This window comes from Gasterosteus aculeatus, chromosome 8, assembly GCF_964276395.1.
Source record: "Gasterosteus aculeatus chromosome 8, fGasAcu3.hap1.1, whole genome shotgun sequence".
In the NCBI taxonomy this organism is placed as follows: domain Eukaryota; kingdom Metazoa; phylum Chordata; class Actinopteri; order Perciformes; family Gasterosteidae; genus Gasterosteus; species Gasterosteus aculeatus.
The window spans coordinates 16,243,899-16,268,002 of record NC_135695.1 but is presented as its reverse complement, the minus strand read 5'-3'; the positions used below and the strand labels follow the sequence as shown (position 1 = coordinate 16,268,002).

At 45.9% G+C, this 24,104-nt stretch overlaps 1 protein-coding gene across 5 annotated transcripts in view; it reads left to right on the top strand.

Moving 5' to 3' along the window:
• arhgef18b (rho/rac guanine nucleotide exchange factor (GEF) 18b) overlaps nt 1-24,104 on the top strand; it is a 35,703-nt gene that overhangs the window by 7,714 nt on the left and 3,885 nt on the right. For 2 of the 5 annotated variants that reach the window (XM_078108392.1, XM_040183547.2), the window contains exons 7-31: nt 79-123; nt 914-988; nt 1,265-1,376; nt 1,643-1,829; nt 7,576-7,643; nt 8,028-8,064; nt 9,413-9,587; nt 10,272-10,378; nt 11,246-11,386; nt 11,529-11,779; nt 11,916-12,041; nt 12,146-12,263; nt 12,373-12,627; nt 12,752-12,828; nt 12,967-13,145; nt 13,282-13,355; nt 13,699-13,884; nt 13,960-14,106; nt 14,333-14,448; nt 15,147-15,215; nt 15,380-15,427; nt 15,663-15,944; nt 16,180-16,329; nt 22,287-22,641; nt 23,535-23,678. In XM_078108392.1, coding sequence (XP_077964518.1) covers nt 79-123; nt 914-988; nt 1,265-1,376; nt 1,643-1,829; nt 7,576-7,643; nt 8,028-8,064; nt 9,413-9,587; nt 10,272-10,378; nt 11,246-11,386; nt 11,529-11,779; nt 11,916-12,041; nt 12,146-12,263; nt 12,373-12,627; nt 12,752-12,828; nt 12,967-13,145; nt 13,282-13,355; nt 13,699-13,884; nt 13,960-14,106; nt 14,333-14,448; nt 15,147-15,215; nt 15,380-15,427; nt 15,663-15,944; nt 16,180-16,329; nt 22,287-22,641; nt 23,535-23,678 — 3,524 coding nt within the window. The remainder of the gene's footprint in view (nt 1-78; nt 124-913; nt 989-1,264; nt 1,377-1,642; nt 1,830-7,575; nt 7,644-8,027; nt 8,065-9,412; nt 9,588-10,271; nt 10,379-11,245; nt 11,387-11,528; nt 11,780-11,915; nt 12,042-12,145; nt 12,264-12,372; nt 12,628-12,751; nt 12,829-12,966; nt 13,146-13,281; nt 13,356-13,698; nt 13,885-13,959; nt 14,107-14,332; nt 14,449-15,146; nt 15,216-15,379; nt 15,428-15,662; nt 15,945-16,179; nt 16,330-22,286; nt 22,642-23,534; nt 23,679-24,104) is intronic. The other 3 variants (XM_078108393.1, XM_040183548.2, XR_013468624.1) reach the window with 2 other exon arrangements.

Sequence of the window (24,104 nt, the reverse complement as noted above, 5' to 3'; positions counted from 1 at the left end):
CTCACTCCTCTTCTCCTCTCCTCTCCCCTCCTCCCTTTTGGCGGCCCCCACTCAACCTCAGTGTCTTGTTTGTCTTAGGCTGATGGTACAGAAAGTTCTGCAGGAGCTAAAGCTGTACCATGGGTAAGTAAACAGGAGACGGACCCTCAAACGCTCCTACCTGTATTCAGAGGGGCAGCAGAGCCAGATCCAGGGGAGCACTGCACTGTGTGTGTGGGTGTGTGTGTGTGTGTGCGTGTCAGTCAAGTCAAGTCATTTTATTTTGTATAGCCCAGAATCGCAAATTACAAATTTGCCTCAGAGGGCTTTACAGTCTGTACACATACGACATCCTCTGCCCCGAAACCCACCATCGGCACAGGAAAAACTCCCCAAAAAATGAAAAAACCCTTACAAGAGGGAAAAAAGGGAAGAAACCTTAGGGAGAACGTCAGAGGAGGGATCCCACTCCCGGGATGGACAGACTACAATGGATGCCATGTGTACAGAATGAACAATGTATAATACATGCAATTCCTATGACAGAAATGATTCTAGTAATTGTGAGTAGTAAGTGTGTGTAAGTATGTAAGTGTGTGTGCACCTTACATGTATGTGCATGCATGTTTGTGGCATGTGTATTTGCATGTGCCTCTTTGGGCCCTGTCGCAGTATTCCATCATCTCGTGAAAAGAGTCTGTGGAGAAATAAAAGGGAAAATAATGTTCAAAAAATCAATCGTTGACAATGAGCTCACTTGACAATCCAAGCCAGCTGACCGAGGGAAACACACGAGTTAAAAGTGCACCGCTGGCTTCACCACGTTATACTCTCAGATTGTCTCTTTTGCTTATTGATGGTTAAAGTTTTGGCCAGTTGCCATTGAAATTGAGTCTCTCTCTCCGCAATAGAACCTTCTCATTGTTCTCCGCAGAGCGAAGGAGAGGAACAACCGATCGGACAGTAAAGTTTCAGGAAATGTCACTTGGTACGAGTTCCTCTCCCATGAGTAAGTACTGTCCTATTGTCCTGTCGTTGTTCCCTTATTACTGAAGTGCAGACATTTTGGATGAAAATGAAAACGTCCACACACATATACACATACGGTGAATATGGTTCTGGTGTATTTACATAAAGCTGTTATTGGTATTGTACAAAATAAAGGCTATACAGTGAAAACTACACTATGCAATAATAATATTAATATAATATATTGTATTCAGATTATTTTTCTGTATGTTTGTATTTTCTTGGTATTTATTGCGATTTCTGCTCCTTTGACCAGCCCTGAAGAGGAAGGGGAGGATCGTGCAGAGAAGTTGGAGAAAGGCACCAAGGTGAAGAGGACTCTCAGCTCGCTGAGGAACAGGGTGACTGGCTCCTTCAATAAAGATAAGGTAAACCTAGACCACACACACAAGGTGCACAACGTCACCTTGCAATAGAATAGATTAACCGATCTTCATTTTAAAAGACCAATTGCTGAGGCGTAAACAGTTCTCTGGTCTGCATGTGTCTGCACACACAAGTCCGTTACCAACTTACACACACCCTCTTATACATCCTGCCTCTGACACGGTTTTGCAATGTCAGGCCCAGCAAAGACGTGTGTGCCAAACTGAAAGAGAACACACACATTTCTGCTTTTCTTGTTCCTCTGCAGGGTAAGAGCCGAGAAAAAGAGCAGCAGAAAGAGAGGGGGAAGGAGAAGGAGCGGGAGGCTAAAGAAAAAGTGTGTGGCAGTAGCAGCAGAAATGGGCATTATTTGGTGCCGGGGGCTTTCTCCAGCTGTGCCTCCTGCTCACTGTGCAGCAAGACCCTGCAGAGAAAGCATGGCCTGCAATGCATGAGTGAGTAACACCACAACCACGAGTGTAAACACACCCACGCTTGCTCTCAGCCTGACACACAAATGCACAGGTGCTCCGCTCACGCACAAACGCACCTACTTAAAGCCAAACTAAGCATGAACGCTCACTCGCCCACTTGTTGAAGCACTAAAGTATACGGGCGCCGTGACTCAGGCTTCTTTTTTGCTTTGTTGATGTATCCGGACCATCAGAGCATGCTTTTAGTGCAGATACATGCATGTGAGCGGGCCGGCAGGTTACTATGTCGTAACCCAGAAAGATATAATCACTGCACGTGTCATTCTACATATTGATTGTGGCTTTTGCATGTTTCTGCTGTGAAGAACTTGCTGTTCCCTTTCAGTTCCTCTTTAAATAGTGCTAAATACAGATCTAAATGCTAACACACTTTAATATGAACACACTTTACACAATTGAGCTCACTTGTTTGGATGGGTTTTCTGATATATTAGCATCATCACCTGACATGTGTTTGTATGAATCTACAGCAGGACTGAGCTTTATTGCTCTGGCTTGGCATATTCTTCACAACTCCTGTGTCTTTTGTATGGTGCGTGGCTTTGTCGTTGCTAAGCACAACCCGGTGAGTCCATTTGTAGAGCAGACCTGCACAGGTCATCTCGGTATCTAGCAGCTCCGCTTTTTTCTGTCCCTCATATGCCATTCATATGCATTCTGCAGGACAGCTGATGAGCATCTAATAACTAATGAAAGACGTGTGCTTGTGAATAGAGTACAGTGGAAACATGCAAGGAGTCAAGGAGTCATTGTACTGCAAAAAAGCAGGAGTCATTCCTTTTGATTATAAGATTTTGTAAATAGAAGCCTCTTATTTATGAAATAATCAAGAGAGGTTAAACTGGTAAATGGATGGTGTAAAATGGGTGGATTTTAGAATTCTTACCCCCAGCATTTGGTAATAGATATATTTCATAAGGGAGCACTAAAGTGCAGTATGAAGTTAGAAATTTAAAAAATAAATAAAAAGGGAAATGGTCCTTTTTAGTGGAGATTAAGACAATAGTTTTGTAACATTGCTTAATAACATGCCATTTCACAGCAGCGCTGCTAGTGTTTCAAAGGAATCAAATTGTTATGAAATGGTTGAGAAATTGTAAGACAGCAAAATTATGACAAGCACACTAAAATTCCTCAAATCTGATTATTTTGCCATAATGTGGTAAAACATTTCTAAATCGCAATATTGAAGTACTTATTATGAAGATATGCACAACTTAAATAAGGTAAATAACAATCCATCATAATCTACTTATAAATTATAAACCCTGACATCTGGCACGAGGCGATGCACCGTTTGATTGTTTTTTTTAATAATGTCCTTAATAAACAAAACTGCTCTGGTACATTTCACGAGGCAAAAGGCCGCCGCGCTGCTTCTTTTAGACACTAACCAGCAAGCAAAAACACATCAAGGTCAGGAGCAATTTCCCATTCATCAAGCAGGACTTGTTTACATCGATGAAGTTACTGATCCTACATTCTGAAACGTGATGTGCGCTGTTGGTGCACGCGCACGCAGGAGAAAACTAGTGCGTGTCCCTTTAACGTGAAGCCCGGTGGGGATTCAGCCTGTGGAATGCGTCGTTTGTGTGCCAGAGATTGTTCCCAGGGAGAGTAGCGCACCAAACTGGACAAAACCAACAAGAAAAAGAAAAGGAAAAAAAAAAAGAAGTGGGATACTTGTTGCTGTTGATCTCAATGGCCGAACAGCTTCACCGATCTCACGGACGGGATAGATTTGCTTTCGGGTGCAGCTGAATCGCGTCTCGTAACGGTAAGAGGCGGCGGCCGCGGCGATGGTCTCAAGCGGGATCAGGTGGATGACTCCCGTTGTTTCGCTCAATGGGCTCCTCGGGCACCCTGGCCGCTAGCTAGGCAGCTACATGCTAATCACAGTTAACCAAACGCTTGGTAAATCTCAAGTGTTACGGTGGGCTCGAGTCGGCGTACTCATCCGGGAAATCACTTCTTAAACGTCTTGCATATTTAACTTTTCACCAGCCGGTCGAAATTGAATCACCAGTTACGTTTGACGTAACGTTAACGATCGCTAACTGTTAGCCACGCAATGCTAGCGCGTTAGCCCGCATTCAATCGCTTCTGTTTAAAAAAATAACAAGGTTATTGTTAGTTGCTCAAGCAGTTTGCTTTGGAAGAACTCAAACGTTATGAATACAGACTAATGTTACGTGGACTCTGTGTCGTGGGTCACTGTTGCACAACAGCACTGAATGTGGCTCTTTTTCAGAAGTTAAGTATCGTTAGTCTTTGCCGCACCGCTCAACAGGTGATCTGCTAGCTCGCGTTAGCTCACGTTAGCTTCCGTGATAACTCCTGGTTTTTCACCCGAGGTCAGGTGTTAAAACGTAACGTTTCTAGCCGGCTCAAGTGCGTGACGGACAGTACAAGCCATCCAAAAGTACAATTTGAAGTGTCTCTTGTTTTCTTTCTCTCACTCCCGCCCCGTTCGAGTCCAGACTGCGGCGGCTAACTGGCTCTCTGTGCTTTATGAAACTCCACAATCCTGCAATGTCATAAACCACGATTGACCATCTTGATCTTCAAATTCGGGCTTTTCTTACTTTATTTGTATTTTTTTACCTCTATGTTCTGCCTAAGCTTTCCCTCTGGGTCACATGCTGCTAATTGTGCTTGGCAGGTCTGCCGGTGCATAACAGCCCCCTCAGTGACTCCGGGTCTCACCCATCTCCCCCTGTTAGCACAGCACTTCTGCATGCATCACTGCTTTGCATCACTGCTTTGCCCTCCAGCATGCAGCCCCTCTCTCTCTCTCTCTCTCTCTCTCTCTCTCTCTCTCTCTCTCTCTCTCTCTCTCTCTCTCTCTCTCTCTTGGTTTTATTACTTAAGTCCTGCATGTCTCCCTTTTGAGTACTTCTCACGAGATCCACAAACTCATTCTGATCATCTGCTCTTCATGGTTTCTATTGACCTTTTATTAAGAAGGACGGTGGACAAATAGATCTGGGTAAAGGACAAACAAGTTTAAGATGGAACATGATAATAAGACTCGGACTACGTGGGACTATCATTTGGAAGAATACAATTACTGCGATCTAGACGCGCTTTTGCTGTAGCTTTCCCCAAGCCTTATGTTCTAGTATAACCTGTTTCTACTGTGGTTTGTATGGGGCGAGAGATGTGACTGGGTGGGGGGGGGGGTGTTTCGCCTCACAGAGTAAACAGCCCACTGAGCCCCTGTTTCTCCTTTCACGCGATGATGTCATGGTTTGGCTGGCCACTGAAAGGTCAGCCCCCAAGTGTTGAAGTCGTCTTGTCTCTATTGTCTCAGGGAATCAAGAGCGACCTCGTACCTACAGAGACCTTCTTTTTTTTTTAAAGAAGCTGTTGTGACCTCTTGTCCTCCTCTCTGCGGCTGAAGGGTTTTGCTACACACTGTGTGCTCGGGGTCACACCTAGTTTTAACATGGTTTCATACTATCTTAGTGTAATAGATGTTCACAGATAAATCCGTTTGGATGATAAGTAAACCACAGATGTTTTCCGTCCATCCTCCATCGGTGATGGACGGAAAATGAGTTAATGTTTCCCTGGAACAGCCCGGGGGGGAACGGTATACAGATTCCAGTATCTTTGATAGATAACACAAGACAAAACATTCAGTCTCTAGAGGAACAATTGTAGCACAGGTGATAACCTGTTTCAATCATTTATTTCCATCTCCTCAATGGTTAACTTCCTGTGGGGAAGAAAATTCCTGCAGATGGCGGTTGTTGCCGAGGCCTCGTTTGCATTACCAGTCGATCCAGTGACTCGCCTGAACACTATGGTGCGTTCCTTTTTGTTATTGCGATGGTCTGCAGTCAGCAGATGTTGGGTGTGGCTGCGGGCTTTTGACGGTGGGTCGAGTGTCCCGAGGAACCCGCCGCCGCAAAAACCGCGGCGCTGCTGACGCCGGCGAGTCACCGGCAGAGCCGGTCCACGCTCGCCCGCCCGCGTCCCGTCTTGATCACACAAACCTCCCCGGTTTACGCTGCGCATCCTTTGATTTGTTTGGTTGCTGAATCGGGTGTAGCGTTTTGTTTGGGATTGTGCGTTTGCCAAATGGCGAGGCGGCCTGCGCTGCAGTGAGTCATTGGCGATAAGGTCTGATATCTGGGAAGGGAAAACACACCGTGTTCTAGCTTCCCTTTGGAGTCTTTTTTTTTTTATTTCCCTTTTTTTTAAAAGCATAACCACCAACGCGGCTACAACGGAAAGCGCTTACGTTCGGATTCCTCAGTGATGACTTATGGATTTTATTCAATCTTTTATTGCGTATCCTTTTGGTTTCTCAGCTTGGCCCAGTCGATTTTCTTTTTTCTGGCTTTTAAGATGTTCTACTTCACTAATACACTTTATTAGACCTCGAAGGCCGGCGTGTTAGTTGGAGACTGCTGCTGAGTTTGTTGCGTCTCCTGGTTCTGTGCCGGTATCCTGCCTCAAAAGGTAAAACGCTCAGCCAGCTATTAGTTGTTAGGGAGACGGAGGGTGTGGGGTGGGGGGGGGGGGGTGTTTGAGACCATGAATGCAGTGAAATAATAAAGTGGTTAGCTCACTCCGAAAGCAACAGATTCAAATAATACTCTCCCTATATGAAGAACTAACATTGTATATTCCCCTGTTCTTTATTCTTGGACATGATCATCTCTCTGCTCCGGGCCTCTCTTTGGTTCACAGGAGTGTCACCTTTCACAATAAGCTCGGCCACGGGGGGGGGGGGGTGAAAGGAGACTTGCTTTTGACTCGTTAATCATTTCGCAGGAACGATGAGGACATCATCAAGACCGTTGGCGTCACTGGTATTTAAACTGAGAGTACCAGCGAAAGAGAAAATCGCCGGTTCTTCTTTTCACTAATGGCTCCGTTAGCTCGGGCTCCCAAACTCCCCCCAGTTTCCACGGATACCGCGAAGCGGTAGCCCTGGTTCCCCTGTGCATGTGTATTGCTTCGCCCGTATGCATGTGTATATGTTTTGCATTGAGACCATGTTTGTCTCGTCCACGTCAGCCTGGTTTTTACATGGCTGGGATCAGGCTTTGCATAGTGATAGGTTCCTCCGTTTAGCCCCCCCCCCCCGATGAAGGGCCTCTGCCGCTCGCCTTATACAGTATGTAGTCAGGCTGAAAGATGGAATTGTTTTTGTTTCTACATGTTTTGTCTTTCCGGCTGAACAGCGAGTGGAAAACTTTGAAGGCCTCGGCGGCGGGTTTTCTTTTTCCCCAAACATCTTTTGATTTGGATCGGTGTCAACCAGCGGAGATTCGGTAGCTTTGTTTTCCGTTCGTGGGGTAGAAAAGTGGACAAAGAGACAAACCTCACTAACAGATGAAGGGAGTTCCGGGCCTGTTGACCTGAGCCACTTTGTGTGTTGTTTGTGTAAACAAACCGAAGCCACAGAGTTCCTGCTGCAGCTGAACCACTGGAAGAGATTCTGTGACTTCTTGATAAGAGTACATGTCCGAAGACAGAGACTTTGTGATAGTTGACGGCTGTAAAGGTCAGGCCATCGGGCTTTTATTTCAGCACCATAGCAGTGTTTTAGCTAGAGTCACAGCCGTTTTACCTGTAAGGTTGGACTGGTTTTGAAATGTTTTGTGTTTCCCGAGCAGATCTCCAATCCAGAAGCCACCTCCAGTGGCTAAAGCGACACTGACTCTGTGTTCCTGTCCTGCTGTTTTTTCAGATTGTGCCGTGAACGTTCACAAGAACTGCAAGTCTCTGCTTGGTGAGTGCACCAGCAGCAGGAATAAGGTAAACACGACACCGCGGCGTAGAAAAACAGGAACCCCGGCTGTAATCAAGTCTCGCTAGTTCGCTGGAGCCGACCCGTCAAAATAAAAGTGAAACCAAACGTTGCCCACAGCAGACATCAAGTCTTACTTTCATGGTCCTTTAATTTATGACTGCCACAGTTTTTTGCGCCGCCAAATAAACACTGTTTGCTGGATTTTTCCTCTGTCTTCAGCTTAGTAAACAGACTGTTATCTTGTGTAGTTTTCAGCTCCTTCTCTGACTGACTTTTATTGTAATATAATATACCCATTTTTCCCATGACGTTGTTTGACCTAATATTCTTTTTAGTTTTTTTTCATGATGTTTTGCACTTTTTTCTAAATTCCTCATTTACCTCAACAGAGAGATTCTTCGCACCAATCAGGATCTCTGAATCGTGGTAAGCAGAACGTGCAGATGTGCACCGTGTACATCTGGCTCACCACCGTATCGATTGAAGTAATGAAACTGATGGAGAGCGGTGTGGTTCCCATGTTGCATATTAAAAAGCAGGATTCCACTGTGGTGGTTTGCAGAAGATGAAAAAAAAAGAACTCTCATGACATCTGTAGATGGACTTGTCCTCTTTCTTTCTCCTAACTGCATGTGTGGGTCTCTTGTCTGTGTGTCTGCCTACACGCTGAGTGCAAAGGGGGTGATAGGCCTCCAGCAGATTGCAGCTAAAGGTGATGATTGGCCATTGTTGACAAAAAGCCAGGAACTTTACCTCTGGTTCAATTATTGTCTAAACCCAAGATAGATTTTGTTATTTTGTACAAATTCTCCACCGTAGATTGTTTTTTTTTTTTATACAGTGCCGCTCAAGTTATGGATCTTTGTGTCGGATCCATCTTGACAATTTTTCTTCTTTCTTGTACTTAATAAACGATCGGATTGAAGGTAATCTGACTTGTTAAATGTGCAATGTGCTCTCATTCATTATCGTTAAGTGGTCCGTCGATTGTAACATTCAGCAGGCCCTGCTGCATGCGATTGAACCCGCCGGAGACGTGTGCGGCTGCGGCAGCTGCTAAAGTTAATCTCCTGTCGCGGTTGTTATTCTACTCCGAGCAGCTGGAGTCCGGTCGGCCTCCACCGATTTCTCCTCTTGTTCTGCTTGGGTCAATCAGTGGCTCGTGCAGGGTGTCGGGGAGAGAGGAATCGAGGGGGGGGGGGGCCTGAAGTCAGAAATTTCGACAACAAGAGTGAGAAATGAGTCACTAAGGGTCTGGGCGGGTGGCATATATAAAGATAAACCAGGGATGAGGCATCCTTCTGCTTCTCCTAGGTTACACCAGTAAAGGCACATCACTTATTGCGTTTGCAATAATACCTGCTACCGATTATTGATTCTCACCTTGGAGTTGTCGTAGAGCTTATTTTGTTCCCAATGGAGCTGGCAGCAGTTAGCAAAGCCACTACGCGAACCACGGGGGCCTCCAAACGTTGCTCCAGGACGGCCAAGCTCTCCTCATCGTGGGGTCTGTCCAGACATGTTGGTGTTCGGGTGTTGCTGCACCGCGACCTGACCACCTGCCGATTCCTCCGATCCCTGCCTGGATCATGGCTCAAAAAATACTGGGGTCGCCTGGTAAAGAAGTCAAACAAACAGCCGCCCACCTCAACGTCCTCTTCTCCCCCTCGTCCGACGTCTCGCTCTCTCCCCTCCATCTGTGTCCCCGCGTCTCCTTCCTCGGGATCCTCTCGTTTTCTCCTTTCACCCGCGTCTCCGTGTTTTTCCTCGCCAGCGTTAAAGGACCGGGAGCGGGAGCATTCGGGGCAAGCCTCATCGCAGCCGCTGGATGGCCACCCAGGATTTCATAGCACCCCAGGCATGACCGTTAGTTTGTGGGGACCAAGCAGCCAAAGCGCCACCGCAGCCTCCGTCCTCGGTCACAGCCTCCGTCACCACAACAGCTCAGGGTGAGTATTTCTGTCTACTTTATCACACCTCCACCGGACGTGGAGATTGTCTGATTAGTGCAGAAACATTTTTTTACATTGCTGTCTTTCATTGTAATCGTAAGAAAAAAAACACGATTGTTCTGTAATGACAGGATTTATTTATATATATATATATATATATATATATATATATATTAATTCATCTGAAATCGAGAGCACCAGTCAGAAACGTTCTCATTGAATAAGAACAATGTGTCCAAACTTTTGACTGGTCCTTGATAAATTTGTCAAACGCCTGCTGTATGTTAATGCTGGATATTTTTATATTCTTTGATGCTGAAATACTATTTCCTCTGTACCATCATGAGATGCGTATTTATAGTTGACCAATCAAGGAGAGTTCTTTTTTTTTTTTATATATATATATAGAAAGACAATGTGAGACGGGAAGGCGGTGTGGGAGAGCGAGTTGGAGGCAATGGGAAGTTGTAAACGAGCAGAATACAGCAAATGTTAGATGGGAAATAAGTAGAGAGGAAAGACTGAAAAATGTAGCTCCCTGTGTTGTTGTTGTTGTTTTTGTTTTTGTGGTTAATTAAATGAAATAAAAGTCACTGTTAGGCACTAGCGCAAGCTCCTGGGATTATTTTGTTTTGGTGTCAGCATGTATGCCGCCTTGGACTTGTGGTTGTCGTTCCTCAGATTCCTCCCCGGGGAGATGGATGAGACGGATGCTATCCGCCCCAAACGCTGCAACGAAGACGCCATCTCCCTCGCTCCCTCCACCACCGAGTCCATCATCGTTGAAGGTGGGTGGACTCTCCGGGGGTGGGGTTGAGCCTCCGCTTCTCCACCCTTGGTTGTGACCGCAGGCTCAGCTGCAGAGTTGAAGCTTGTCCAAAGGGAGCTTTCTTAAATCCTGGGGAGGAGGATGTGTTGGTGTGTTTTGTGGAGTCAGGCTTGACCTTCGCCTGTCTCATTAAGTCCTAGTGTGTGGGAGAGGAACACGGGCTAAGTGGGCACTAGTTTACTACAAACAAAGCGCTACCGCAGCGTACTACGCCAGTACTCGCTGGGGAGCATGTGAATTATTCTTATGTGAATTACTACTGAAGAATAATAATAACGAGGCAACGGCACTTATCCCGAGGACAAATTGTGTTATTGGATCACAATTGGATCATTCATGTTTTTACCATGTCTAATTTTCAAGACAAGACGTGGCAGCACAACAGTGAACATTTCTTGTGATGATTCACAGCTGGTAAAGGCAGAGCTATTTATAAGAGCATCATCTCTTGAATACCATTGTCATTACATTACATTTCATTTAGCTGACGCTTTTATCCAAAGCAACTTACCATAAGTGCGTTCAACCATAGGGATGCAAACTCGGAAGAACAAGAAACAAGATTGTTCACATACGAATGCTAGAAAACGTAGGAAATTAAAGTCCTCAATATTAAGGACATGTTGCTTTTGTCTTTTAAAGGAAATAAGACTTGTTAAATCCACACTGTTTTCCTCCAGGGCTGCTGTCTCTCATTCTCTAACCTCTTCTTTCTTAAGTTAAGACCCTGACCTAAACATAGACCCCCCCCAACTTAACGCCAAACTCCTCTGTAAAATAATACTGAAAGTTGTTATATTTTAATCCCCACTTCTCGTCTTCTCAGATGCTCACTATGCAGCAGTGCGGGCCGATCTGGAGTCCGATGCCCAGGACCTGGAGGTAGAATCATGGAGTTTGGCGGTTGACCAGCAGTACGTTAAGAAGCACTCTAAAGAAACAGTGAAGCGACAGGATGTGATTTATGGTGAGTGAGATTGTTAGGTTGCGTTTACACCGATTGGGTAGACGCAAAATTCTAAATACAACTTTTGCACATATTCAGTCACACTCCATAAGACCTGTTCACGTGGCAGAATATAATGGTGTAACCTCATGTCCTCACACAGAGCTCATGCAGACGGAGATGCACCATGTGCGAACTCTGAAGATAATGCTGCGCGTGTATGTCCAAGAGTTGAAGGACAAGCTCCAGATGGACGCTGGCAAGCTGGACTGTCTGTTCCCCCAGTTGGAAAACCTCCTCGAGCTTCACACACATTTCCTGTCTCGTCTCAAAGAGAGGCAGCGGGAAAACTTTGTTTCGCCCAACGACAGGAACTACGCCATCAACAGACTGGCGGACATTCTGATTTCTCAGGTAGGGAGGCGATACGCGGGCACGGGCCTGTCGTGCTTTCGTCACATGACAGAGTTGTAGACCGCATAGAACATGTGCCACATGGGTCCGCGCACCAACTGCCCAAACCGAACGGTGGTTTCCTTTTGTTCTCCAGTTCTCCGGGGAGATCGGAGAAAGGATGAAAGAGAGCTATGGGGATTTCTGCAGTCACCACACCGAGGCTGTCAGCTATTACAAAGAACAGCTGCACAACAACAAAAAATTCCAGAACCTCATACGGGTAAGGAGAATTAGCCTCACGTTTTTTGTGATGTCCGATTGAATCCACTGCTCGTCTGTAGCCGAGTGCAACGTTATATCAAATTTTTCCCGTTTCCGCCTCAGAAAATCAACAACCTCTCCATTGTGCGGAGGTTAGGAGTGAGCGAGTGTATTCTGTTGGTGACGCAGCGCATCACCAAGTACCCCGTACTAGTGGAGCGCATTCTGCACAACACCGAAGGTCCAGTATTCCCCATTTGTGTTAATAAATAAATAAATGCCCATTGAGGAGAGTAAAACCACAGATTTAGTGAGTAGTAACTTAACGCGTTGTTGTTTTCTCTCTCTAGCGGGGACAGACGAGCATGAGGACCTGACTCGGGCACTGGGTCTGATTAAAGACACCATCGTTCAGGTTGACACGCTGGTTAATCTCCACGAGAAGAACTCTCGACTCCGGGACATAAACATCAAGATGGAGCCAAAGGCACAGGGAAAGATCAAAGATGGCCGAGTGTTTCGCAGAGAGGACTTGGCACAGGGCAGGAGACGTTTGCTTCACGAGGGCACCGTCAACTGGAAAGCTGCTTCTGGCAGGCTCAAAGGTATCATATGGCCTGGTCAAACCACTAATCTAAAATATACACGCTAGGTGTACAATTTCGTCCGTTTTGAAGAGTTTTTAAATTAACATGCATATCCCATACATATGTAATCTCTTCCTTCCAGATATTCTTGCAGTGCTCCTGTCAGATGTGTTGCTCCTGCTGCAAGAGAAGGATCAGAGATATGTATTCGCTGCAGTGGTGAGGGATTTATCAGTGTGCGGTAACAAGTGGGAGCAGGATTGAATCAATAATACTCTCTAATATTATAAATTAAAATTGTTTTATATCAAGTACCGTTAACCAAAAACCTTTCTTTCCCTTTACCTGTCCGTTCAGGATAACAAGCCATCGGTGATCTCCCTTCAGAAACTGATTGTCAGGGAAGTGGCCCATGAGGAGAAAGCCATGTTTCTCATCTGCGCCTCCTCCAATGAGCCAGAGATGTACGAGATCCACACCGCTGGCAAGGAGGAGCGGAACACCTGGATGACACACATACGGCAAGCTGTTGAGAGGTAGCTCATAGAGAAGAAACACGCAACCGTTTGTTACTGTTATTTTACATTCTGTGAACATCCCTAAATGCATCAGAAATGTGATGGGACTGTACCTCTCCACATCTGTAATGTCTTTGGTCCTGTCCCGTCTTAGCTGTCCTCATACAGAGGAGAGGCTGTTCAGTGAGGAGGAAGAGGCACGAGCTTCCAGGTTCAAAGAGTTTCAAGGTAACTGCAGTTTAAATGAGTAATGACTAAATAATGTTTCATAAAAACCCTCTGGAAAATCCTGTAGTTGACGTAAGAGGCCACAAGGAGGTGCTCACGCATCGTTTTAACATAAAATTGTTAGAAGTTGTCTTCACATTTTCTACAAATCTCATCTCAGCAAGAGTTATTTAGGACGACAAAAACTTCCCTAATGCTCGGTGAGATTTGGGTGTCGTAAAAAAATAAGGGTTGTTTTACAAGTGCAGGAGTGAGCATGTGACAACGCCACCGCGGTTTCTTTGTCCGTTGTCCGATTTAACTCCTCTCCCCGTCTACTTCACCCATTCATTTGTCCTTGTAGAGCGGCTGAGCCAGAAGGATGCCGTGGTTGTCCAGGCTCTCACTGAGAAGCTGCAGCTGTTTGCCGACATGGCAGCGTCTGTGGCCGGTCTAGAGGACACAGCTTCTCGTTCCAGACTGCTGCTTCGAGGGGACGCCTCAGACCTCCAGCAGGGAGAGGCTCTGCTCAAAGGAGCTCTCACTGAGGGTAGGATGACGCCGCATAATGTGTATGTGTGTGTGTGTGTGTTTGTGTCTAAATGTTCCATCTCTTCCACTTCAGTGGAGAACCTCCAGAACCTGCTGCAGTCCGGAGTGAGGGAGGACTCCCCAACCTCTCGGCTGGACGAGGGCAGCGGTTCCGGGCTCCTGCCCAGGCGAGCAGATACCTTCGGCGGCTACGACAGCAGCCCCGCCATCATCAGCAAGAGTGAGTGCAGCACTATCGGTGCCCCGAGGAAGTCCATCTAATGGATTTGCGGATGCATTTCGGCGGCTTTTATGTCATTAATAAAAGATGAATTGTCAACAAATGTCATTTCTTGATCTGTTTTTATTGGTCAAACTCATGTGTTTGCGAGTGGCACTATATCTGTTTTGCCTCGTGTGTGTTGGTCACCGTGTGCCTTTTCCTTGTGCGTCGGTGTCTGTGCCAGATGGCAGCGTGAAGAAGAAGTTTTCTGGCGAGACCAGAAGCCGAGATCGAAGCCAGAGAGCCAGCTCTGACCCGCAGCTCAAAGACCTGTGTGGCAGCCACGCCCTGGAGCCGACGGTAGGCGCTCGACACGCACACAAGACAAACCGCACATCTCGGGGATGAGTCACAGCGTTGTTTCCTGTAAATAGTAATGACCAGACCGAGTCCTCTGGAAAGATCCCACGTGATGTTTACTGTAAGCCTGCTCTCGCAGGTCACTACATTTGTTATAAATAGATAAACGACTGGACAAAACAAGGAGCAGGATGTTGGGCAATACGGCATTTAACGACACAAAGAGTTTTTCTCTCTGTCTCTGTTGTGATTACAACTGTACGCTGTGAAAAGGTTCATACCACATTGCCCAATTTGTGGTCCTATGAAAGTCACTTAAATAGATTTGTCCTTATTTTTTTATATTCCAGCTATCCTCAACTGTCTCCTCTCCGTTTCGCTCTAAGGAACACACAAAATTGCCCTTGTTGAATGGCTCACAAATATTTGATCAATTCTTAATATCTTGCACTGCTAATCTATAACATCAATGTCGTAGAAACTGGTTTACAAACATGATTTGTCATAGTAATTGTTTTCTTTTTTATCATAGTTGCTAATAATGAATAAATAATACAAAAAATGCTGCTTAGTGTTTTTAAATTGCATTTAAAAATGTTCTCCATCTTTTTTCCCCATGTATTACTGTAAATTCTCCTGTATACACCCCTTAAAGTGCTTGGGCTGTTTTTCTGACCTGCTGTGTTGCTGTTGCTCAGGTTGATGAGAGCTGCTGCTCTCCTGCCAGATGGAACCGCATCTGGTCCAACTCCTTCCCCGAGGCCGAGGTGAGCTCTCCTTCTCTGATCCGTCACCTTGAGCTTTACGCTCACAGCCATGCCTTCTGAACTTCAGAGATGAGGATAAGTTGGCACGTTACAAATGCCGAGTAGCTTTGTCGATTCTGGTAGTTCTTTGGTTGTGAGAAGCTTTCCTTTTGTCTCTTTTCTAGTTCTTTGACAGAGTGCTGATGCTCTCCCAAAGGCTCTATAGTCTGCAGGTAACACCGCCCCTTCTACAGTTAATGAATAAATGCAGTCAGTAGCATGCATGAGTTGAAATTTGGCATATCGGTATGTTTGCAGAGAAACTTTTTTTGTCATAATTTAGCATTTGTTTGCAGTTTGTCTCACTTCAACTCGATAACTTTGAATGGTGCTGAATGTCGGCTCCACCGTATAGCATGTAAACATAGTCTTGGCTCCCTAATGACCCGGTGTTGTCTCTGGCGTCAGGCCATCATTTCGCAGCAGGACAGCCACATCGAGCTGCAGCGGGCCTCATTGACGGAGCGGGCCGCCCTGCCCGGCCGCCACAGAGGGAACGTGCTCCTGGAGCAGGAGAAGCAGCGCACTCTGGCCCTGCAGAGGGAAGAGCTGGCCAGCTTCCACAAGCTGCAGGCTCAGCACCGGCAGGAGCAGCATCGCTGGGAGAGGGAGAGGGAGAGACACCGGCAACAAGTGGAAGCCACCGAGGCCCGACTCCGACAACGGGAGGAGGAGTGCAGGCGGCTGGAGGTGGGTGGAAGTGCTCTGTCACACCGGGCGGAATCCCACTGCGTTGTATTTAGGTTTAGAGTTTCATTGATTTATACTGTTCATATAGCATTCCATTTTGTTTGACTCAAATACAAATAGCTTCAAGAAAAATTCCCAACAAAACAAAAAAAGCTATTAAGAAAAATAATACATGATGTATTTTGATAATGACGATATTCCACACAAACGAACACCGCTTGCTCTATTGATGCAGGAGCATCTCGCAGAAGAGCGGAGGGAGCTGGAGAGTCAGAGGGAGACGTACCAGCAGGACCTGGAGAGGCTGAGAGAGTCCACCAGAGCTGTGGAGAAAGAAAAGGAACGCCTGGAACACCAGAAGAAGATCAAGAGGAAGACTATTGAGGTGGGAAGCATGTTGCAGAGCTGGAAAGTGTCTCCGTACGATAAAAGTCAAGCTAGCTAGCTATTGCTAGCAGGGTTTTTTAAAAAGAGAATGTTCTGATTTTTGACAATAAGTGTTTGTATGGATGTGTTCACGTTCATTTCTCAGTGTTCAGTCAGCATATTAGCAGCCACACACACAACTTGAAAGCTACTATGTGATTCATCCTAGATACCGGAGCATAGTTTTCAGTGAACCCGGGTATCGCCGCCTGTTTCCTTTAGTTGTTTAGTTTGGCAGCTCATAAATCCTTGTTTCTGGGTTTTTACGTCAACACCCGGCAGCTTTTACGCGTTATTCTCTTGCTGGCAGATAAAAATGACGCGGAGGCACCATCACACACAAAAACCGTTGACAGAAAGTGATTAATTACTTTTTCCTCCTCGTGCTCTGCCTCTATAATTACTTTCATTAACAAACCTGAAATTGTAGGTCATAAAAAACGATGTCACTGCATCTGCAAGTTGTGTGGAAGAAAGTGTGGATTGAGGCTGACGGTGTTTTGCTGGGTGACTTTGAGGGGACGAGGTAGAATAGAGAGCTGTGCTGCTGGGGACGCTTTCTTCTTATTAAGAAGAACGACACGCGACGTTAAGAAGAGGCTTTCTCCTCATTCCCAGTTTCCTCGCATCATTTTTTTTCTCCTTCCATTCCGTGGGCATGCAGCCTGTACCCACACATTCAAGGGGGAACTGGTTTCAGCTTCCACAGCCTGATTGGTGGATGGATGAATAATGAACACATGAGAATGAACCTCCTTGTGCTGTCCTAGAACGACAGGGCTCATTGTTGGACGTTTCGTGGGAGGGAAGATCCACTGGCTGTAATATAATGCCCGGCGCTAATAGATCCATCAGTTATGCTACTTAACATCAACCTTTAGTGTTTTCAAAGGCACTTTAAGTGATTTACTAAAGGGTTACTGCAAATGGTGGCAGTTCTTCTCTACCTAAATCAGCCAGCTTTTTATTTTTATTTTTTATCTTTTCACTTCAGTTTTTGTCAACTAATCCAGCAAATGAAAGACCTGAAATATATAAAATAACATACAATTTCAGTTTTTCAAGTTTTTTAGTAAGAAATACAAAAGGGGGCAATAAAACCATTTATTTTAGCCTATTTAAAAATCATGAACACAATAACTTATTTAAAGTAAAAACAACCACAGACTTTGTCTAAGGCAACATTAATTAATAAACATTAATGTATGTCTCTTTGTCATGAAAACAACTGACAACTAACCAGCTACAGTCTGGTATTATTTTTAGGCAAAATCCTTCCATGTCATTTAGCTGACGCGTTTAACCAAACCGACTTACAATAAGTGCGTTTCAACCATAAGGATACAAACTCAGAAGAACAACAAACAATAGTGTAATTTCATCAAACAAGCTGACAGCTTGCAATAGATAAGAGCCATTATTAATACATATTGAGTGCTACAATTTGTTTGTCTTTTTAGTCGAGGTAGAGTCTGAAGAGGTGTGTCTTTAGTTTGCGGAGGAAGATGTGAAGGCTCTGTGATCATATAAACCTTCTTGTTAAAAGTCTTCTTATCTGGTAGATTGTCACCTGTTGTAAATTGCACGTCAAGTCTCTTAACACTTGAGTCTCGGTCCCTTTAATAATAATTAAACTGTCCTGCATCATGTACACTATGAGTCCATGTAAAACACGCCCAATGATCAGATCAATGACTCATTAAAGGAAGCCGGAACCTTTCAGCTGGATGAGTCAGCGTGTTCTTCACAATCTCTCCTCGTGCCCTCTGTACAGACTCGCTGTACCAGCTGCATAGGCCTTTTTCCTGGAAGTCGGACCGATCACCAGAGGACATCTCGTGATCGCCGTAGCCGTTTCTCTAATTGCAGCGCGTCTCCTGTGATGTGACTAGTCCCTCTCTGCTGTGTGACATTCCTACCTGCCCAACGGCTCGTCATCCTGCATGCCAGGCGCAGTAACTGAGGGATGAAACAATGGCAGGCGATTTCAAGTCCTCGCTTGAATCCCCTGCCAGCCAACACACACACACACACACAAAAAAAAAAAAGTTATTGGTTTACTGTAGCGTTGCATCCTCAGACATCTGACCGCCCATCAACCTTCCAAAGGATGTCGTGGTAACAAATAATTTCAATGACATGTCTGACCTCAAGACGTACACAAGCAACTGACATGATTTATTGCACTTGTTATCTCAGAAGGCGACTGAGTCGTACCGAGAACACGAAGTAACTCCTGAGAAACCAAAGCCGGCGGCTGAGTTGACCTCATGCACTGAGCAATGCAGGGACCGCGGTAATTACAGAAGCCTTCGCCGGAACAGTGATCGTAAGGGAGATTGTTGTGTGGTTTGTTTGTTTGTTACATGGACTGGAAGATAAGAGCCCAAGCATATCAGATCCGGCCCATATCGGTCCGGCATCACAGTAAGTCACCTCGTGATGTTTGTTACAGCCAAGTAGTACGTTTTGCACACATGCTCATGTATGGCTTGCATACTGTTGCCCAAGTGCTATTGGAATTTCTTGGCTGCGGTCACGGGAGATTTTGGAAGGGTGGTTGCGTCAAACACATCAAACACACTCTTCATCGGCCGTGACCTCAGGATTTGTTCCAGGCTTCGGGCCAGCCTGATATCAACAGACATTTAATCACCACCGCCACCTGACATTAAGACGCATCAGCAAACCAGGAGGGCTATGATTAGGCCTCATAAAAAAAAAAAAGGTGTGTGTGTGTATGTTTGGGGACATAAACGAGTGTTTGTGTAAGACTGGTGCAAGTGGCGGCATGTCCTGACTTTAGAGGAACTTCTCTTTCATGTGTTATCTCATATGATCACAGTTGTCAAGGAATGAGTTATGATCTGGCTTTTTTATTTTTATTTCATGGTATCTGTTGCCATAGAGCCTCGTGTCTGATTGCTCTACAGTCCTTATGAATGCAAAGTCATGAAGTGTGTTAATAGTTGAGGATATAGATGAAGTCGGCCATTGAATGCTAGTAAAAAAAGAAAAAAAGGCCAGACGTTCTTTATGGGGAAATTAATAAACATTTAAACTTATAAATTCCTTTGGGCAAAGCACTCAATTTAGCTCCTGGTGGGAATAACCACATGACCACCAGTGTAAATTGGTAAAAACAAACAAAAGTAGAAAAGGTCAGCCGTGAAACCCGTGACCTCTATCCGTGTTTTTAACACCGAGTCAGCGCTTCTTCAGTTTGGCTGATTTACGATGCTGATGAGTGTGTTCCTGTGGTGTGAAAAGCCCCTGAAGAGTAACTCTTGTACACACACCTAGATTCCTGTGACTCAGCCTACTAAGTGCTTATAGAAGAACTAAGATAGAATCTGCGCTTGAGGGAAGGTATTTTCTCTTCACGCCATCTGCCAAGCAAGCTATCCTTGCCACACACTGTATGCGATGCTGCTACAGAAATCTTATTAAACGACACGTAGAGCTGTGCATCTCGTATGGTTCCGGTCGTCAATTCTTCAGATGTGCTTAATGTGTAACGATTGCTGTAATCATTGACGAATCACGTGGATCATCACTGCTCCTCATCGTCTCTGCTTACATGTATCATAGCAATCACTTGGACATCGTTTTGATTTGGAATTAAACCAATTTAAGGGGAACATTTTTGCTGCTTGCACCCATTCACCACCGACCGGAGCTGCACACATACAAGTACTCAAGTCGGTATCCCCCCCGACGTTATCGTGCCACGTAGTATCGGGTGCAGGTGAGATCCAGAGTCTTTGTCCCGCCGCTGTGACGTTGTTCACGGATTCTGCAGCTCGCGTTTTGCGAGTATCCAGGCAGTTTTCGGATTGAGGGAAACTGGGCTGTATGATTAGCCAGTCCGAGCCCGTCATCGACAGGAGCCTCTGGACGGCAGCCAGTGCTAATTGTTAATCCGCCTGTCAGTCTTTGCTTGTTGTGCTCTGCGGCTTCCGCACAGTTCACTGACCTGGAAACCTGCCGCTGAGAGAGCCGGCCACCTTGTTGTGGGAACAATGCAACATCTGTGTGTCAAGACGAGTGAGGGGGAAAATGATGCAGGGGATGAAGAAAAGGTGCTTTTTGGAGGGGGGAGGTGGAGTCTTTTCCCACCGCTGGGCCCGCCTCTCTCTGCCTCGGCTCCGGTCATGCTCCGCTGCTACACACACAAGTCTGCCTTTCATAGCCCTGTGGAATACTGTCCTCATGCGTTGACAATGTCCACTTTGTCCGGCATCTTCATCAATCATGTAGCACGTGTCCTGCATACCAAACGGAAGAGTGACGGACTTCTGCCAGACTTAAACGCGCTGGTGGTGCATGTTATCGGCAGGTCTTTATTTTTATATCCCAGATCAAGTTACGTTGTGTCGTTAGCTCTCTGATCCCGAGCCTCCTGCTCCTGCTGTTGGGCTCAGCATTATGGGCCGGGCCCCCAGCAGCTCGGTGTCTTTGTGGGCTCCCGGTGGCGAGGTGAGGAGGAGGAGGAGGAGGTGAAGCCCCTCTGACTGCAGTCGGCCGGCAGCTCCGAGCCGAAGGAGTCTCATTACGTCGGAATCTGACACTGTGGCGCTAATGTAAAGCATTCGGAAAAGCTTTATAGAAATAGCCACTGTTTTATTTATGTAGGTTATAGAGAAGCATCAAGTTTCAGAACCAGTTAAAAATCCTTAAGTTAATACAAACATACATACTAGTTAATCAACTAGCAATTTACCATTAGTAACCACTATTTATTTGAAAAGATTCACATGTGATTCCCTATACTGAATGAATATGTACTATCCGTCCTGTCTTTTTAGTGGACACTTTTACATGTTGGAGGATTTCAAAAAGCTCTTTTCAGATGGGAACTCATGAACATACTTTAATCATCTTAATCTTGTAATAACTTCTTGCTAGCGTTGGTACAGTGGGAATAACATGGTCTTTGAAAAGATTTCAATCAAGCAAACCAGAACACATAATGTATTATATCGTAAATGAATAGAGAATTGTTCTTGTTACCTTTTGTATTGACGCTTTGATTGATTGTGTGAAGCTCACGAAAGGTCAAAACGTTACAGACGGGCTTTAAACCGTCCGGCTAGAATAACACTGAAGACATGCGTATTATGCAACACGTGTGGTATTACCAACACAAACAAACAACCACGCTGCTCTATTGTAGCAGGAACCGGCCCGGTTAGTCTGCGTGAACGCAGATTACATGACAACAGTGAACCATCTCTGGACCTTTTTTCTCCTCAGTCTAGTAATTAAGTGGACAATGTGGTCAGCGTCTTCTACCCACTGATGTCATGAGTCGTTTTCTTGTTCCCCTTCTTGTCTAACAGCCTGTTTTGTTAGACACGCCTTTATGTGCACAGGGACTATTAAGGGTTTTATGTTTCTCGTGTGTGTGTGTGTGTGCGTGCGTGCATTGTCCTTGGGTCTCTTGGAACACATCAAAAGCCTTTTACCAAAGCGTGTGCTCAGCAGAAGCGGTTGCATGTGTTTCTGATTCCCTCTGTAGCCCGTGAATACTCTGCTACTCAGCAGATTGTGTTGGCGTAATGACCGCGTCGCACAGACAATTTATAGTGGGCATCTGTTTAGGCGCGTGTGTCTTCTGTGAAAGATTGCCTTCAGTTTTGTTTCTTTCTGCACACGTATTGGCTCATACATAACTAGTAAACGGCATGCGCACACACACACACACACACAGCATTCAAAGTGTGCGTTCCACAGCTCATGATTCCAAACCGCATATGACCACAATTCTGAATATTCCAGAGCAAAGTTGAGAGGCAGTTCCTTTAGAACTGAATATACCGACTATGTTACGTGACGACGTTTGCAACAATTAAAGGAGGCTTTAATCCGTCCTCCTCCTCCTCCTCCTCCTCCTCCTCCTCCTCCTCCTCCCAGGTGGCTCCTTTGTCTGGCAGCCTGAACGGGGAGCTGCTCCTGTCCTCGGGCCTCAACACCTTCCCCAGCGTCTCCGACCTGCCCCTCCCTCAGAAGCCCCTGGTGCGGGCCAGCCTCTCGGTCGCACCGGCCGACTACCTGGAGCGCCCCGAGGTGATGTTGCGGCGGGAGGCCGGCTCCTCCACCCTGCCGCCGAAGACGGTGCCGATTCATCTCTTCAGCACCACCAACCAGCAGCACAAGCTGGTGGGGGTGCAGCAGCAGATCCCCACCAAGTTGGCGGCCTGCGGCGCCGGCGGCGGCAAAGGAAAGGGGGGCAAGATCGGCAAAGCCTCACATCGCACCGACAGCACTGGTGAGACGGAGTTTGACGGGACGAGCTGCAACTAGCGCCGCTCCTCCTCCACCTGGCTTCGGGCTCCACCCGTGTTTCTTTCTCACTTCATGTATTAACTTCTCCCGGTGATGATCAACAGTAACTGAAGTGCACATACGTCTGTACACGTGAGTGTGATTGATAAACGGTAATGAACACCGTCAGAGGTTGGAATTCCACGTCGGAAATGAGCATAATGCATTTTTTGATTAATCTGTTTTTCATTTGTCATTTTGTACAGTCGGCAAAATCCATTTAATTCACTTCAGCTTAAGAGTGACTTCGTAAACGTCCAAAACTCATTCATGTTACATTTACTGCAATGTAGGAGAGAGAAACCAGCAAAGTATCACATTTGAAAAGCTGGAATTATTCAAGTCAAGTTTTAATGCAAATGCAACCAAAATGATTCACAGATTATTAGAATATTTTCCGATTATTTTTCTGTTTACAAGACTTTATTATTTATTTTTACTTTCATATGTTTGCATGTATGGTAGTCTTGTAACTGATGTTTTTTAATATAATAAACATGTAAAGGATGATTGGGAGTGCATGACTTTCTAAAATATTAGGTGCATTGAGGTTTTCTCCTCTCGCAGGTGATCTGTAACGGTGATGCGCTTTGTCTTTTAAAAAAAACATTTTCCTCGACATACAAGCCATCTGTCCCTGACATGAGCTTGACCCGATCAGCATGATTTAGGCGGCTGATTAGGATCACATTAGGAGTCTGGATTGGGTTAGCCATCTCCTTTTATCAAATAGCGGCTGAGAGAGGCTACGCTTTAGTTTACCGATGCAATTTAATTTTACAATTAAATCCCCTTTTTGTCTTTACTCCTGCGTCCTCCCCCCCCTGCCCCTTCTAGCCTCAGTGGACATGAAACAGATGCTGCCTCTGAAGCTGTCTGCCCGAGATGACAACACCCTGAAGGCCAAGCGTTCCGTCAGCCCCCAGCAGCAGCTCTCGCTGTCGCCTCCCCCGCAGCCTCTTCCCCTGCATCATCACGCGGGTACCTTTTTTTTCTTTAAATAAGCACCAGCGCACAAAAAGCACTTCCCTCTTTGCTCCGTCCGGACAAAACCCGAACGCCGTCTCCTCTCGTCCGTCTTTGCCAAGCGCGTTAATTCAATTTGCTTCTCACAGACACCGTCACGTGACACAATGACATTCTCCACCTGGGCCAGCCGGACCCCACCCCATCACGTTCCTCTCTTAAAGCTTGCATTCATGCCTGGGCCTCGCCCTGTGTAAACACCTATCAATTTCACGTGGCTCGCTGTGATTAATGGCGGGCTGTACTGCTGTCACAGCCATTTGATCGCTTTAATCCTGAGCCCTCACAATTACCAGTGACAAGAAACACTGGCAGGATTTCAGGTGCTTAAGCTCAGCTTTATTAAACAGGCACAAAGGATCAACGTGTTGGCCCCTTTTT